General features: G+C 36.6%; 1 protein-coding gene across 4 annotated transcripts in view; it reads right to left on the bottom strand.

Annotated features, from left to right (window-relative positions):
- Window positions 1–19309, bottom strand: part of SEMA3D (semaphorin 3D) — a 148666-nt gene that overhangs the window by 99873 nt on the left and 29484 nt on the right. For 2 of the 4 annotated variants that reach the window (XM_080555460.1, XM_080555459.1), the window contains exon 2: window positions 3296–3484. In XM_080555460.1, coding sequence (XP_080411586.1) covers window positions 3296–3410 — 115 coding nt within the window. In that variant the 5' untranslated portion in view covers window positions 3411–3484. Of the gene's footprint in view, window positions 1–3295; window positions 3485–14436; window positions 14505–16005; window positions 16123–19309 lie in introns of all 4 variants that reach the window. The other 2 variants (XM_080555457.1, XM_080555458.1) reach the window with 2 other exon arrangements.

The following is a 19309-nucleotide window of genomic DNA, read 5'->3' as shown; positions in this document are numbered from 1 at the left end:
TAGTGTATTTAAAGACTATTAAAATATGGAGTATTACTCAAAAATCAGGCCCTAGCAGTAATCTTTTGGTAGACAGTTTGTTTACCTTATCCTAATCTTACAAACATAGCATAATAATAAGAATGACAGATAATCTTGTAAAAAATATCTAGGAAAGAAATTATGGACTATGTACTGAGAGGTATCGTGAAGAACAGTGATAATTTCTGGATTACGAACAGCATGCACCAATATCTAATAGCTAAATCTAAGTCATAAAAAGAAATACTGAAGAATTATTCAATTAATGAATCAGGAAAAAAATGGGAATATAAGATGACGTATGTAATTAAAGATCATAGCATATTATATCAACATAGGTGTAGAATATATTCTTAATTTTACACCTCTAGTAAAAAATTTTAATTGACTTGAGTTGATATATGTAGTTTTATGGGTGTATGATTTTTTGAATTTGTATTTTTAGAACTGGGCCAAAGAATGAAGGAAATCCACCGTATGGCATCATGTTGATACCCCTATGATTCACTGCAATATCTGCATCTTAACTTTTCCAGCCCAGACTTCTGCCCCTTAAAGTACCTCACAGAAGTTGAAAACCCATAACTGCCATGCAGACAAGCCCCAAAGTTTTAACTGCTCTCTGAACTCAGAGGACTTGTGACAAACAGAGCTTTATTGGAGCACTCTTGCAGTTGTAGACACTTCCTTAGCTACCCCACCCTGCTTCTTCTTCCTCTTCCTATATCCACCACCAGCTTCTTTCTTTCTCTCTCAATTTTCTCCTTCTCCATCTTCCTTTAATACAGTTACTTCTTCTTCCTCTCTTCCTGTCTCCTGTCTTTCTTCATCCTCAGCATGTATGCAATACTTGGCATGCTCTTTCTTATCCTTACTGTCAGGGAATGGGAAGAAGCAGTTTCCTAGCCCTCATCTGAGGTGTGTGCTACTACACTGCAGTAGCTACAGCTGTGAGATGAAGTAACTGCAGGGGAAAGTCCTGCTCACTTCCAGCTATACTGCCTTAGCATATGCTGGGCCATTCTGGGAAGATGGAGCTGCGCCATCCCATAAACACTTTGCATTTGGAAGAGGTTGAAACCTTCCCTTGAAAGACAACATTTTTAGCAGTGAAATGAACACACATGTGTGATCAGGTCTTCAGAACTGCCTGACGTGGCCAAGTTTGGTCAGTTTTCCATAAAGATGGAAAAAGGCCTCATATTATCCTCATGATATTCAAACTCCAAAGAATGGAGGTGCCAGGACTTGTCAATGACATGACTCTAACAATTTTATGCGAATTGGCAAGACAGTTCATTTCTCTTACAACTTATGTGCAGAAACCTTGAAGTTATTTTGGCTGGAATGCTTGGGAAAAAAAGAAATTCAGAAAAAGAAAAGAAAAGTAAGTTTAGTTCTGACAACTATATTAAATAGTCATGACATCTGACACACTGCTGTCAACAACAAAATCTTGATTTTGTTATGACATATACTAGCTGCATCATTTACAATGCAAAGTCCATCACCCATTGACAAGCAAGCTCCAAGAAAAAAATCAGAATTGCTCTTTAAAACCCAGACACGTGGCTGCAGGGTGGTTATTTGACCAGACTTACAACCAACCAAATATCATCTGTGGATTAAACATGCCTGATCTTGGCTGTTTTTGAAGTGGGTGGTCACACTAGAACTCTTCATATCATGGCTTAGAAAGACATCCAGTGTTTCTAGGAACCAAACACAGTATCTTAAAAATATATATATGTATATATATATGAATAATTCATTTGTTCTCCTCCTGTGTAAGAAAAGTGGCATTTTGCTTCAGAAAGAATAAAAGCTCCATGTTTTCCTTTACTTGTTCTCCATATATTATTCAGAGGTATAATATCAAATGAATAAAGCAGACAAGTTGTGGGTTTTTTTGTTTGTTTTTTGTTTTTTAATACTTTTTTCCCTCTTTCTTATTTTAATACTTCCAAAAGAAGTGTGAAAACAAACAAACAAAAAGCAGTAACTTATTTTCTTGTATGTTATGGAAAAACAAAAATTACCACCACCTGCCAAAAAAATAAAAAAATCAAAAAAAAAAAAAGGAAAGAAAATCTGATAATTCTCTCCTTTGACTTCTCAGTTACTTCGCATCTTTCCAAATTAAGATTTATGTGCTGGTTTGTATATGTTGTTGCTTTTTTCCCCCTACAGGGATATAGGTGGATAAGTTTGGATAGGAAACTGTAACCCTCAAGCCAAACTGAAAGGTTTATAAAGTTGCTAATAAAAGTTTGGGTCAGGGCCTAAATATCAATCATCTGTTCATTGTCTTTTTGAACGAGCTCAGGCATTTTCCCAACCACTCCCAGCAGGTCTCTGCCACTATTTCAAACTAAGATTGCAGTGATTTTTTTTTCCCTGTGTTGACCTCAATAATTTTTCTCTCCCTTTCTCCTTACCTGCCAAATGCATCCATCAGGATTTTGCCAAAGGCTATCTGCTTTTGAAGTCAAGAGGAATTCACTAATCATGAGTGTCAAATCCACAATAAATGCCATTGCCATATGGTATATGCTGCTATTGGGAATTATCTCCAAAAGGCCTAGCTGTGAAAAGTCTGGCTATATGTTAGGGATTTTTTACTGCTAACGTTCATAACTCATGTCAGGTCTTTCAGTTTCTGTATTCATTGGCTTAAGTGAGTGTAACTGTTTCCTGAATTTATAAAAATGTTGTCAAGATCTCTTGATCTCTCTTCCTCTGTCTTTCTCTCGCAAACACATTCAAACACAGATATACACAGTGGAATTCCATACACACTGGTATACACATCTAGCAAAAGAGAAGCCTGTAAATAAATGATATTTCATTCTATTTACTCAATAAATTCCTCTGAGTATTAGAGCTCATGATAAACATATCATAACCACTGATGAAGGCTTTACAGCCTCCTGTCCTGTCAGACCATCCTGAGTGTGATTCTGAAATGCATACAAAGACCAATGTTTGAAAAACTGAGAGCAAAATGAGCTCCCATAAGCACAGGGTGCTGACATAACTGAAAAATAACAATCTGGTGAGCATTTGCTTTAGCTAAAGGAGACGACATCAAAGTGATATATCTCTGTATCTTGTGAAAACTGTGCAAGTTTACTGTACAGTCAAAGCAACAAGAAATCCATTTTCTACAGAACATGGGCATTAAAGATTTTTTTTTAACTATATATTTAAACCCTTCAACCTTCTCAACATTCTCAACAAGAAATACACATAAGTAAGATTACACATAAATTACCTTTATAGGAAAGCTTGAGTCTTGGTATAGTTTGCTTTGATGTTCCAGTGACTGGAAGGAGCAGCATTGCTAAATATAACAGGCAGCAGGCATTAGGTACTTGAGAAGTTCTCATTCTGCTCTCTTCTTCTGTATCTTTTGCAGTATGGTGAAATACCTCTCCGCTATTTCAAACAATCCAAATTTAATCTGAAATCAAAAAAGAAACATCTGTAGATCTTTCGCGTTACCATATAAATAATATTTCTGAAAGCAAGCCAGACCTATCTTTAAAGAGTAGCTAATTTAACACATTTGCTACAAAAGTTTGTTTTTTTTTTGTTTTGTTTTGTTTTGTTTAGTATAAATCTAAATTTTGTATATCTGTTTCTTTAATACTACATTTACTTTAGGGATGGAAAAATATTTAAACTTTTCGAAAACCAATGTCTAGCATAGCTGAAGTCTAAGCAAAAATTAAATTAATGCAATATCCATAAAAAGATCCTTTGCCACTCAAAAATATTCATGTATCTCATTAGTTCATACAGTTCCATTAGATTTCTTAAAAGTTTTATAACTCACTCTTTAGCTCAGTACAACAGCTATTGTACGTTTATGCTATGACTAGAATAAGCTGTAATATCTCAGATACCATGAGTGAACAAGTTGAGTTAACACTGAGTACATACCCATCATAAACTTTCATAAATAAACTAAGAAAATTGGATACAGCAAGCTGTTGTGTTTAGTTTTAATAGAGAAAAAAGTCAACACAGATGATGGACTTAAATGTGCTTTGCAGTAAGATATTTTCAGTGGAATAACTGCCTCAATTCATCCACCAAAATGTCCTATAAACTTTAATGAGTGGTTCATGCCGAGGTCAATAGGCTGATATGGGACTATGTTAACACAGTATGCGACTAAGCCAGCTTTGCAACACTTTTCACTTAATAACAGTCATTCATATTCCATAAATCTTGAAGTGTTTAACAAAAGAAAGTAATTATCACTGTCCTTATTTTCCCTACACAAAATTGCAATCATAAAACTGTAGTGAACCTAATTCCTACAGGTCACACAGCCACCCCAGTAGCTGCACAGAAAGCAGCAACAGTTCTCCTGTTGTCTTGTTTTGTACCCAGTTATAAGGGATCCATTTTGCCTGATTTTTTTTTTTTTTTAATTATTTGAAATTATTTGAAATGACATCCTGAGGTCCTAAAGGTTGAAGCTGATGTTTAATAAATCACAGAGGTCAGAGCATGAAAATATCCATGAGACCAGATACTTTCCCCTGGAGGTGCACCATAACAAGAGGCTAGGGAAGATAGCCAGCAAAATGACAAATGTCAATGTTTGAGTGATGTTGTAAACCAAGATGTAAGGAAATGTTATGGTTAGTAATGAGATTAATGGCTCGTGACTTGTCATGAAATTTTTTTCTGAAACGTACCAAAACAACCTGATAAAAAGAGTGATTTCAAAGGCCAGAATATCTATCACTTGCACAGGCACCAGGGGGAAGGCTCCTTGTGAGCCCACGAGAGATACAGTCCAGCTCACCCCCCTCATGAGCCACCCCTTGTCTTGAACTTCACCTAGCTGCAGCACTGGTGCCAGAACCCCTCTGCATGTTGCGGAGGCATCCAGAATCAATTCACCAGCTCATGAGGCAGGTAGTACCTCCTTCCTGGCACAAAGGGAGTGGAAAGAGGACTACTTTAGTTCTCTCTGACAGAGGAAACCTCTCTTGGATGAAGTTGGGGCTTTCTGAGCCTCCAGCACTTCTGCCAATACTAAAGGACAAGGGAGTGTACAGGAAGGGCGTGATGAGGAAAGAGAGAGGGGAATAGATTTGTAAAACGCCCGAAGCATCCTTCCTACGCAGAACATTAAACCTCTTTCTTCTCAATCCCTTCCTCAACACCCCCATTCTGTGTCTGAATGCACTACTTTTGGCCAAGTGCTGTTACATATTAATAAGATGACATGAAAAGAAAAGGAAACAAAACAAATTTGAAATGTCTCTGGTTCCTCTTTCCATTCTCTTAACTGGAGTGTAGGATCCTGAGAGATGATAGCCCTTATTTCTTACATGCTGGTACACCTATTTGTGGTTGGAAAACAAAAAAAAACTTCTGTTGATTTGTCTGTTTCAGGGTCCTATCACATATTTTTGGGGTGAAAAAGGGGAAAAGAAGGGGGGGGGGGGGTGAGGCGGTTTATTAAGACAAGACAAAACAGCCCTGTTCATCTTCAGTGGGATGACAGAGACAAACCATACTTGAAAAAGAAGCAATCAACAGGGAATCAGTCTCACTACAAGTATGATGAGACTTAGTGGCGTGGGGTTCTGGGTCTCAGCCAGCAGGGATCTCACTAAAGGATTTGGGGTTCATCTTCTCAAGACAAAGTACAATGACAAGTCAGGAAAAAAATTATCACTGACAGAAAAAAAGCAGTTGCCCAAATTCACGATCATTTGCTTAACTGCAGACTGAAAATCGGCACCGAATTCGGCTTTTTGGTCATAAGGAACCTTGTTTTTTCATGTAAGGCTCTTTTGCTAATGGAAATTTTTATTTTTTTCCTTTCATTCAAACAATGTGAAAAAAAAAAACAACATTTGCTTTAATTTCTGACACAAGGCTTTTAGTTTTCACTGAAGACAGCTGCTGTGTGAGCTTGAGCCAACCGTCTTGTCCTAGACTCACTGCTACTCAGCCAGATTGTCACATATATTTTTAGTTTATGATGATCTTCTAATACAATTCCAGCTTCCACACAGAGTCCTTCCAGCAGTCTAATGACCAGCCCAGGTTAATGAACTTCAGACCAACTAACTGGCCATTAATCTTCAAAAGTACCCTTTCTCTCTGTAACATATGCAATGTCAATCAGTGTCCTGCTCTCAAAAGAGCTGTGGTCACGCTGTTCCAAAATAATCAGACCCATGAACAGAAATAAAATACGAAACCTAAAAGCTAATCTAACTCCTCCTTTTTCCTCTGCTCAGAAAATAAGAGCTTTGTCGGGGGAGCAAAATTATTATTTCCTTTAGTTCTTCAATATTTCTGCTAAGCACCAACATGTTCTAAAACTTCCTCATCATAGTCAGACACAAAATAAATGAGGAAAATGAACTTGAAAAACAACAGCAACAACAACAAAAAAAAAACACTGAGGCCAAAGCTGCTTTCCCACCTTGCCTTCAGTTAGGAAATACCTGCACTGTGTTAATTATCACCTGTGAGACCGGCTGAGGGAGGAGGCTATGTACACATCCCGCCGGGAACAGGGTATTTCCACTAGAAGAAAGAAGCTATTATTTGCCCCACGCGGAGGTGGGAGGCGCCTGGTTGAAGAGGGGACAAGGTTCCTGGCTCCATCCTGCCTAGACCTCCCTGTGGGGCCTGTAAATTCACAGTGAGTGTGGGTAAAAACTGCCAAAAGACAAAACGTGGATCCGCCGGTGTCCTGCCATCTTGCCAGAGAGAAGCAGCTGGATGTAACTGGCACATGTGTGATGTCACATCCCCGAAACGAGGTGTCACCTCCCTGCAATTGGTCAGATTTAGTGGAGTCTATAAAACAGATCACTCTGAAGCTACTGTCTGAAAGAGGAAAACCTGGAGCCAATTTACTAAACATAATTTATTCCAGGCCCTTTGTTGCAATAAACAGAGCTCTTCAGGCTTCTCAAATACACAGCCAGTAGGGAGCTCTGTGCTTATGGGAGTTTTTTTTCAGATTGTTCAGCTAAACCCCATCTGAATGCAAAATCTCACATTCACAAGTACTGAGTAGGTGTCCGACCTCCCTTGGCGTCATGAAGTCCAGAACTGAAAGGACTGTGACCCATCCACAAACACACACTTTTTAAACAGTAGCTCATGTAACTCAGCTGAATTCCATAACAAAAACCTCTTCTGAATTGGAGGATAATTTAAAACCTGTCTCCAGTGCTAGTTTTCCACAGCCATTTTAAAATTCAGAATTTTGTACTCCGATGAAGAGGATGATGAAAACAGCCTGCAGCAAATACAGGCAAAAGTGATTAACCAGATTGTGATCTAAATCTAATAGCAATGTTATAAATTGCAAGTAACCACTGAAAATCTTTTAGTTGGCTCATGTTATTTTAAAAAGGCAAGAATAGAATAGAAAAATATCTAATAATCACTGTGGATTTATAAGTAGATTCAGTAAGTCACCAAGGTCATCTAATCTCAATATGTAAACTATTATCTTTGATACCCAAGGTTTTCTTTCTTTTCCTCTGTCACTGACTGGGATTTGGGGATTTTATTTTGTTTCTACATGGAGTAAGAAGAGAATAAAAGATGTCCCTTGTGATGATATCTGCATCAACCACATAGCATGAGTGTACTACTAGATGAACGTATTACTTATTAGCAAAAATAATTAATAATAAATTTTTTTTTAACTTAAAAAAGAAACTAAATTCCCACCCACAATTCAAATGTATTGAAAGATATATTATCTGTTTAGTTACATCAAACAGAAGCTTTATATATATGCATACACATTTAAAGCACATTATTTTAACCACAAATGCATGCATATTCTTCCAATGCATTTTCTTGTAGACATCTCACTTATCACATATGTTTTCAGGAATAATATTACTGTGTATTTCAATACTATACTATAATCATGGGTTGGATATTGAGCATTCTGTGTCAATAGGACGGAAAACTGTAAACACACAAGTCATAAAATAATTCATAAAATAAAATGGACTAAAAGTAAAATTGCATCTCCAGACTTACTTAAAATCTTTAATTTGCTTTTTAAGTAACAAAGATGACATTGATCCAGAGCACAATGTAGCTATGCTCTTGTAGCTCTTAGATAGACTGTCTGTTGATATATTATTTGGCAGAGGATGCTTTTCTCTTCATTGTGAAATCTCAGCTTAAAGCTAACTCCATCCAAGAACTGGTAAACAGTATTATTCATCACTATTCTCCCATTTATTAAGTAGTTTTTGTGCTGTTTATAGTGCAACAAATGTTCTCTTCCAAGATTGAGAAAAATAATTCTTTTTACAGAAAAAAAAAAAGAGAGAGAGAGAGAGAAAGATCAATATCACATCACTTCCTGACACTACAGCCTACAGTGAGTGACTAATTTCTTTTTTTTTTTTTTATTTTTTACATCATTGTTTTAGGTATATCTGGTTTAGATAAGGTTTTGTCATAAAATAGACCTTGCTATTGTTATACACCCAGATGAATAGTAACAATTCATATGATACATAACCCAGCTTATAAGGAGTTTTACAAAGCTTTACAGGCTTTATCTTTACTGAGCTCCTCACATGATTTATACCCTATCCATTCAACACCAGTAATTCAGAAAGCAAGAAAATCTGCTGTTCTCATTCCCACATGACAACAGCCAAGTAGAGGTAAATAAAATTAAGGGACTGAGAAACGAGGAGGATGCAACTGAGGAAGCAAGAAGTCAAAATTATTTTCATTGCAGAGAATCATTTGATAATAAATATAGCTCTCCAATGGGTGTAAATATGCATGAGGCTTACACTGGATTTTTAGTTCATTAAGACAAAGGTAAAGTGAAGCTAGAGCAAAAATGGAGGCTAAGAAACTGAAATGTAAGAGAAGAAGATTGAAGATAATTTTTTTTTTTCTTTTTACGGCTTTCTTCATTTTTCTGAATACAGAGTTAAATTAAGCTAGTCTGCTGATGGAAGCATTTATAAAAGGCATGTAGTCTGCTAGGAGATAAAAACTCTTAAGAATGGGTAACCTTTATAGAGTGGTTTGTGTCACATTGCTATGAAGAGTTCATCTGACCATGAACTTTACTATAGTGCACTTAAAACTGTATGTATAGGAAATGAGCACTTTATCCTCAGAAGATACTGGGATATTTTTCAGGTCAGTGTCAGAGGGGTCAGGATTACACCCAAAGATTTCACGTAGACACAGAAGTAATCCTTTCAGAATGTGATTGATAGATAACCATGTACACAAATGTGTTAAATATTACTAAAAACAGTGATTCTGAGAAGTTTTATCTGTGGCACTATGTATTCTGGATGTGTAATGCATAAATCCAAGACTGATGATAAAACAAATGTTATTCTTGAACACTAATTCTTTGTATATTGTCTCAATTAAAAAAAAAAAAAAACACAGACCTGGAGTTTTACATTCTATTCTGTTGTCTATTGTCCAAGAAAGGGATGGGATGCAAAGCAACTTATGATCTGATAATGATATTGCAATGAGGAGATAGGAAGATTAGAATAGTGTCCAGTCACATGCACAAATGACACCTTCCACACATAAATCCCTACATGCCATTCACTCTAATGTTAGATGCATATGCATCTCAGATTTCTTTTTTGTTTGTTTGTTTTGTTTTGTTGTTTGTTTTTTTTTTTTTCTTTTGGGTGGAAGGAACCGTGACTTCAGATACTATGTCTGTAGTAACAGCTTCCCATAAGCTCTTTTTAAGAACCATATGAGAACACCCTACACACCTGCTAATTAAAATATATATATATGAAGAAAACCAAGAAGAAGAAGAAGAAAAAAAAAAAAAGCCAAAGAAAAAAAGCAATGTATGGTACGATTTAGCAACACACATAAGAATCAAAAGGAACATTAAGCCAAACCTCAGCATTACAATATTTTAGGTACAGCATGCCTTCCCAGCAGACCAAAAAAGCCTCTCAAACTATGAAAAGTGATTCTGTGTTGGGTTTTGTAACTCGGGAATCCAAGAAAAGGAAAAGGCAGTAGGATGAAAATTCCTCGAGACATTTAACGAAAAGGTAGACTAGATGAAAGCCACATCCTGCCGAGTACCGTGATGTTTGAAGTTTTCTGACGAGAGCCAGAGAATTTTCCTCTAAAACGTCTGTCACCACCTGGAGCACTTGGGGTGGCTCGTCTGAATAAAGTAGGCAGGGAAAAAAGGCATGCAGAAAACTCGGCCTGTGGAACAGCTTTGACCTGTTATTGAGAAAATACTTGAAAAGCCAGAAAAGTGTCACAGTGGCCATCAGAGAAAAGAAATGCTCACTTTGGAGAGACCTGCTTGAACATTTAAACACTTACAGATTGCACTGGTCCTGCTAAAACCTGAATTAACCCCAGGCAGCAATGTCACGCCAGCTAAACCACTGACCCTGCAACCACCATTATTTTGTTGGAAGAAATATACATCTACAAAAGCCAACTCAAAGGAAGGATTACAGTCTCTTTTTCACCTCCAGGAGTCCTTGCCAGTGTTTTGCTATGGAAAAACTGTTCTCTGTACCTCCTTGCATAGGAGACCTGCCAACATCTGCAGGAGTAGCACATGAGTCCTCCAGCATTGACAGTTCAATTACCAGAGGTCTGGACTTGCTGGTATTTCTGGGGTCACCAGTAACTAGGGGCAAAGGGGTATTTTACAGATTATTTACATGCATGGAGACTTGTCTTACCATTTATTTTGCGTGTCTGTGACAGGAAGATAGTGAATTTCACACTGTTGAAATCTGTCATGAATCAAGTCCAGACTCCCTTCTAGTCACCATCCAAAAGCAAGGTACATAACTGTTCATACTCTGGAAGAGTATAGCCAGTGGGTTTTTACATGGATGTATCTACAGATGCAAAAATGTAGGGCTCATCTGTCCTTGATCCAAGCAATCCAGACCTAAGCCCTCTCCAGCTCATAAATAGCTTTATTAACTCCATACTATACAACAATATAAAAGTCATTCTGCCCACAGCCACCCAGCTTATCCATAGAATCATAATCCAACAGACCCTACTAAAACCAACCAAACAAAAACAAGCAAAAAAGTTGGCAGAAAGAGAAGAATAAATACTTACATTTACAAATATAATTATAATGTTTATTTCATGTCACAGCAAATACTGTGCTAAAATTGTAGCTAGATTTGTCTGATATAAGCAGAAATTTATTGCCAGCTAGTTTATTTTTCTTGGAATTTTTCTTATATGCTTGTAGGTACTCACAGACATCCCAGCTGTATCTAAAAGCTGCCTATAGGACTCTTAAAGAAAACTAGAATGTTGCAAATATTAAGGATAGGCCTCTTTGTATTACAGTTGGCCTCAACACAACCATTTTCAGAATTATTTTTACTGTACTATTTCTGATAGGATGTCTCATTACCTACCAGTATTATTAGTTCATTGTCAGCTGTCTAATGTGATAGTTTTTAAAAAGAATTCAGGCTATTACAGTTTATTGATGGTTAAAAAAATGTTCATTTCATGTGACAGCTGGCCTTTGATCAAATATGTTTGCTGTATATCCAACGGCATATTTTCATATAATTCCTTTCATCAATGTATGGCCTCATTATTAGATGCACTGTCAGTGAACTCTGTGCAGCATAGATTGCAAGGCGTTAATATATAAACTGCAGTAGAGGAAGAGATGTGCCGGAAGGATTTTAATTTACATTTCCAACAGATTTTGATTTAATAATTCATGATCATACACTTGAACTCTTTTGGATGAATATTTTTTTTACTGGTTGTCCAACTAATTTTGTGTCAACTCTTTGTACAGCCAATGTGTAAAATGATATTCAACTCAATGTGTACATTGCAGTGCACTGATCTGTGTTTTTTCATTAGCCTAGTTATTTTATTGTTAGGCTGAATGTATTTGCTTTCTTGTTTCTTGTTTTGTTTTTGTTTTGTTTTGTTTTTTTTTCTGTTGTTGTTGTTTTTAGATTTCATTTTTTATTTCGTTTACATTTGTAGACTAAGTGATAGAGAGGTAGCAGAACCACTATAACACATCCTATTTGTAAGCTTACACAATTCATTTTGTCCTAACTTAATGTGGATCTATTTCTCTTGATAAGTTTCCCCTGAGTACTGATCACTACAGCACCTGAGCAGTTTAAAAGCTTTAATGCTTCTATTCTCTATCCACTATCCTCACCATTATGAGGCAATTGATTTTTTTTTTAAATGTTGCCATAGGAGATGACATCACTTGCATAAGGTCACAGCAGCAGTTAGGACCAGTACCCACATCCCCTCGACATCCAGGCAGTGCCTTAGTCACCCGGCCACCCTTCTCACCAGGGACTGCATACTGCTGGCTGTGATTCCTGTGGCAAGATCGATGACTCACATACCACTTCTTCCAGTGTTATACTCTTGATTTCAGCCCTTGTGCAAACTGCAGAAAATTACAAGCAATCACAGTTTCATTTTCCATAAACAAGAATTTCACAGAGCTGTGTAAGGCCTAACACACACCCTGTGTGAGTTCAGACGTCAGGTTATCAAAGCCTATGTTCACTGCTAACCAACTTGACCATTTTCAAGGGTTAGAACATGCTGTTACCAGACCCTGAGAGAACTTTCTGCTTGATTTTTGCAATAGAAATCAATTTATATTTGGTGCAAGAGAGTCATTCTGGAGGTCTATTTTTAAGCTGCTTTGTGAAGGGTGCTAGCACAACAGTTCCTGGAATCTGAAACAGCCATACTGAAAAAGAAAACAAGAATTCAGGCATCACCACCTCCATTCAACACAGAACTATTTCCACTTTGGTTTCAAACCACAATAACTTTCCTTTGTCTCGTGAGGACAAAGTGAGGACACAGACTGCACATATGAATCAATACTTAACTGAAAAATAGCAACGCTTTTTAGACAGTTAATTAGTTGGTTACTAAGGAAGTGCCATAACCAGTATATTATTAAGAAAAGAGGTAGAGAGTAAAATGTCACCTCTAGTTTCTTTGTCCTCTAAGAGGACCAGGCAGACTTGATCTTGAGGGATTTCTAAAGTTTCATTCCCTATGAGGGTGGTCAACACCAGAACAGGAGCCCAGAGTTCTGGGTTCTCCGTCCATGCAGACATTTGAATCTGGACTGGACATAGCTCTGAGCAACCTGATCCAAAGCTGAAGTTCTCTTTTCTTTGAACTGCAGATGGGACCATATGACCTCCTGATGTCTATTCCTACCTACATTTTTCTACTAGTTCTTTTAACAGGTAGTGGACAGAGTAATAACTGAACCAGATCATACACTGAACATCTTCAGCAGCATCCAACAATATTGTACTCCTCAACTTAAGGCTCTGACAGCCATCAAATGGTTGTTCCTGTTCCACAGTGATCATTCTCATCTTATCAAGGACTCCTGTGATGAGGTCAGCACTTATCTGATCTGCTCACAGATCAATCCGTTTTACTACTGAAATATGACTGAATTCAGAAATTCTTTCCTTCTGTGAAACTGTCTGAAAGCAGCAATCATTCAAGAGCTGATTCACAAGCAGATCACAAATCCCTGTATCAAGAACAGCAACGCACATAAGATGCATTAAGTACACACAAAATGGGTATAGAAACCACATTAGCTATACAACTTAATCCAATATATCAAGAACGTCAGATATTGTTCACACAAACAGCCCTGGCTTGCCCATCCCATGAGAACTTAGCACCAGAATCAAGTCTTAAAATATTGACTCTGTATTTGAGATAATGCTTTTGTCTGCACTGAACAGATAAGAAGGGGATTTCTTCCAGGGTTCCCCCTTTGGAGCTAGAAGAGGAAGATGAGTGACAAATACCTCTGGATGGACTGGTGACACTCAAACAAAACCAACAAGCATTGCTCACCCAGAAGAGAAAATCCCAGCTGTGTATTCCAGCCTGACACCCCCTTTTTTTTGGTCCAAACTAGAAACTCCTTTCTGCCAGTCTATTATATGCCAGACAGATCAAGAAATGGAGGCCACCGTCCTTACTACACTAAATGCTTCTTAAGGGTGTGGGAAGAAAAATGACTAAAAAGGATTTGGCCTCCATGCCAGCTTTAGCTAGAAAAGGGATGTGGTGGAGAAGAATAAGCTTCTTCTAAAATATGTTTCCATAATCACAATTGAGCAGGTGTCAAACATCCACCACAGGTGCTTGTTCTATAGAGGATCCCATTCCTTGGTAAAACAGGCACTCCCCAAAGAAACCAGGGCTTGAAGACATCCAGGATTCTTAATGTCAAATGAGCCTGATGCAAGTTTATTAAATCCCTTGGGATCATGATGATTAACTATCTTCCTTAAGTTATTCCCCACTGGGCTTTAGTGCTTTTAAACCACTGACCCTTTGAATTAGAGGTAGACTTCTCTTTTCACAGCTGTGACTCAACACAGGGAGGAATTCAGAGGCATCTGAAAACAAAGACAGGCAGAATTTAAAACAAAATCCTTCAATGACAGATCTAGAGAGTGATCGCTGCAGCTGGAGTTGCAAATATAACTACTAACTAAATGAACGAACATGCATTATACAAAAGCTGTATATGGACTGTCCGTATGAAGTGCAATTTCTTTGTAAAAAAAAATCGGAAAACTAGAACCAGTAAGAATGAAGCATCATAATAACTGTATATTGAATATTTAAAAGGAAATTTGGTCCATGGGTCCTTCAGCAAATTAAACAGTAACCACCTATACAATAAGGAGAAAACTAATAACCTGTTAGACAAACTAATCCTTGATCTTTTTTTTATTTTTTTGGATCTGCACCACAAAACCGAAATCCCTGTGCCCAGAGACAAATAAAATAAATAAGATGTATTTTTTAAAATGTATATATGATACATCTCTCATTTTTAATTTAAATTATTCAATAAATAGCACATTCTTTATTGAGTCTTTGCAAAGGAAATGCATTATTATCATTCCAGTTTCATGGCTAGGAATGTATTCATTAGCCACCATAGGTGGACTTGAAGCTGGTTAAGATGTGGAATCAAATTATATTAATTAATAGTTATTCATGTTACTACCTTAAACATTATATGCTTTTTTCTACAGAGTTTAATAGGTTATCAGACATGACATGTCAGGTTTAATATAAACATAGGTTTATTTATAAGTGTAAAGATGAAGTTTACAAAATTCAGCAATTATCTTGAAGATGCTAAAGCATGGAACACAGTTACAGAGGAATACACCAATTGACCATCTTCACACAGCACTGCAAAAGCTAAACAATCAATGACTACTGGAAACTGTTTCGCTTGTCTGCCCAGCACGGGTATGTGACTTGCATTAAAGTCACAGGCAATAATGTACTTGCACTCAAACCCAGGACTGGCTGATGTCAAATGAAGTTCAACCATTCATATTAATAGGATCAGCATTTGTCTGAGGGAATGGAAGCCTCTTAGACCTTACGGTCATGAATTGACAAGCTATCGAACATTTCTTCTGTTGTGCTGACCGTCCTCCATCCTCAATGAGATCAGCTGTCTAGACCCTTAGCCCCACTGCAGCTGCTTTGTGCTCCTCCAGAGGCGTAGAAAGAGCTCATTGCTAATTCTTTCTGTGTAATATGCAATGCAGGGTGAGGTCTCACGACTCTCTTTCTAGGACACAGAGAATAGTCACATTTCTCCTGAGCCCAGAAAAATCGTAGCCTCATGCACGCAGACTTTGAGTTTTGTTTATCTGAAGATCTGTGACTGAGACATAGGGTGACTGGAGTGCTGTTACAAAACAAACAAATACTGAAAGTATCATCTTGAAACAACAAAGTCAACTTAAAATTTCTACCAAGAAAATTACTGCTAAACTACTATTGTCTTGCACCATTAATAAACCGGGTGGAGGCAAGATTTTTATTTATTTATTTATTTATTTTCAGATGGACTTCATGGAAAAATACCTTCTCATAGCACTTTTCTTGACAGTTTCCAGAGCATCTATAAGCTTGTCGGTCGTTCTCACTCTAGCAATCATCAAGCAGTAATTTCAGATGGCTGATACAAATGGCAGATATTGTCTGCCAAAACATTAACATACACAGAGAAAAACATTGCAGCAGATATTTTATTTCTTAACATTAAGTAGAGAAATTTTTGGAGTAAGGACAGTTATAATTTTTACCATCATCATTAACGCTCATCATAACAAGAACAACAATAACAACACCCATTACTCTAACATACTTTATACTTTTTTTTCTCAACAACAATTCTGCCAGAGGCAAATTTATACGATAAGAAAGTTGTCTGTTGGCAGTGACATTTAGAAGTTATAACCTAGGTTTGTCAGTCAGGACATGCAGAGTGAGTCAATTCAAAAAGCCCACTCATACCTTGGCATCTCTATTCATTTATAGGCACCTCAGCTACATTCTTGTTTTTCAGAAGTGCTTGTATAAACATTTAAAAAACACACAAAAAATAAAAAAGATAAGAATTCAGCATGCAAGGCCAATCTCAACAAAGGATGAGACCAAAGATGAAAACAAGATTAAAATAAATGCCTTATGTGCTTAATAAAAAATTTCAATATAATGAGTCACTGAATTGACTCATGAACTATGAGTTGACCATGTCCTTTTTAACTGTTCCACAAAACAATCTCCTTTCTGAAAAAGACTGACATTTTTTAGTAGATATAGTTACTACAGCTGATTGGGTTTTGTTGGTCAATAGCATATGCGTACTGTAATGTGAGTTATGGTACTGAAGTTTGGCTACAGGTTTAGAAAGCAGCACATAGAAGATTTGCAGCTAGATCAGAAAATTCCGTCTGTATGTATTTGGAAAGTTACCAGAAGAAATCACCAGGAAAACACTGCAAATCTCTTCCTTGCAGAAGTATAAGATGAAATGGAAAAGCTATAAAGGCAAGACTGCAAACGTATACACTCAGTAATTGAAAAAGTAATCACATTTGAGCTTCTTTCAACATTAATGTTGCCTCTCAGTTTGCTTTCCTTAGCAATACCTAGCACTAAACACACTACTGATTTTCTACATTTAAACAATATTGGTTTTTTTCCACCTTCAACATTCATTTCCTACTTCAGAAAAACCATCTTAGACATCACCTTCTTACTTAAATGAGAATATAATCATGTTTGCAATGGCCAGGCAAAGATTCATCCAATCTAGTAGTCTGCTTTCAACAGTAAGCCTAAGGAAGAATAAGAATGGAGCATTCATACATATATGATGTTTCTCTACCTTTATCAATCCCCCCCCCCCTTTTTTTTTTGTCTATTTTCAGATCAGGAGATCTCCTGAGCCTATTGTGGCTTCTCTATTTAACCCCTACTAGATACCACTTTCAAGTACTTAACAGAATCCTTTTGAGCCATTATAAAATTCTTACATCTACAACACAACCTGGCAAACAATTTTGCATGTCTACTACTCAATGTGTGTGGAGCCACCTCTAGTACCAACAACAACATGAAAACATATTATTTTCACCTTTCATAATACTAGCCAGAAAGTAGATCAATAAAATTATTATTATTATTATTAACAACAACAACAACAATATCAAAATATTTGGGACAATAAAAATGGGAAGATTCTGATTTAAAAGTCATGATCTTTCAGATATGTTGCCGTTAGAGGCATTATGCATTCTATACTTCATTATATAGTAGATGTATAGATTGTCTAGGAAATTAAAGAGAAAGTTGATCAACAAAAATTAACAAGGTGATAGTGGTGGTCAGCTCCAATGAGTGTTTGTTGCCAGATGAAAATACATTGCTACGGTCACTGCACAAATGAAGATGTAAGGGTTCACAACTGAATGTGTGCTTGGAATCCAGGACAAGGTTGTGCATTTGACTACAAAAGTTTTTGCCAAGCTTGGCAAATATATGGGTGGGGAAAATCACAGTGTTTCACGGTGGCTCAACACCAGTAGCAGAAAGGCTCCCATGCATTGCTCTTGGTGAACACCTTCAGGCAGTAGGATGGAAAAAGTGCCCCAGTACCCCCAGTACCCACCAGCTGAATAGCTCGGTCACCTCTCTCCCTGACAAGGCCCTCTATTTCTCTCATGTTGAGCAAAATTAAATTTTACTGTACTGATTTTTTTTCCCACATCCAGAAATTTTATTCTTATTATAAAGGAAATATAAGGGGTGACAGGTGTTGCTTTTGCACAAGTTGAGAATACACTTCTAAAATCTTCTGTTATCAAAATTAATATGTAAATATTTTTTAATGTATTTTAAGATTTATGCTATAAACAGAGTATATGGAAATACAATTAAGAATTCTATTAATCTTTATGTCTCAAAGTGTGAGTAATGTAGGAAACAGCAACATACAGATGAGAACATTAAAATTGTGAAGATTTATGTTTTCCATTGAAAAATCTGGTCTTACCCACTCTTGGTGCCAGAAAGGCAGACTGGATGAGATACTTGTTTACTCCAACCAGGACATTTCCTTGACTCTTGGACATTATTTTAAGATGTGATGACCATCTTACTCCCACTGGAGAATTATCACTATCATGAAGTCAGTAGGTCAAAACTTGAAATTTACAGCTCATGAAAGGAATTCCTCAGTTAAGTGTGTTATATTCTAGTGGACTTGTGGACAAATATAAACACTAAAGAACAATTGTACTTTATATACTTCATGCTTATATTTCATACATACACTGACATTAATTTAAGGGCCTGTCAGAATACAGCTTCACTAGTGATACCCTGCTTAGTGAATCATGAAGGGTAGTAAATATCCAAATGGGTTACATCTCATAGAAATACTACAATGAACCCTAAAGGAAAAAAAAAAAATCCCTTCTTTTGACAAAAAAAAAAAAAAAAGAAAAAAAGAAAAGAGAAAAAAAAAAGATTTAAAACAATAACATAATAACATAAGCTGTAATTATATTAAAGAATGAAGTGATTTATCTTTACTTATTTAGAATTAAACATTTCTGTAGTTATTTTGATCATCTCTATAAAAACATCAAGTTTCAAGTAAGATGCTAACTGCAGAGGATAGTAATAATATGATGATATTTCTGTCATTGTCTAGTGGTTTTCAGAGATGTTTCAAAAAATGCACACGTTCATAAGTTCTGTAACTTTTTCATCAAAAATTAATATTAAAACAGTGATGGAAAACATTACACTTTCTGAAAAAAAATCTCATTAAGTTTTAAAACAGAAATGTCATACCTCCTTTTTCAATTACAGCTAC

This window comes from Anser brachyrhynchus, assembly GCF_964034855.1.
Source record: "Anser brachyrhynchus genome assembly, chromosome: 1".
NCBI classification, from domain to species: domain Eukaryota; kingdom Metazoa; phylum Chordata; class Aves; order Anseriformes; family Anatidae; genus Anser; species Anser brachyrhynchus.
The sequence above is the reverse complement of the archived record's forward strand: the minus strand, read 5'-3'. Positions and strand labels throughout refer to the sequence as shown.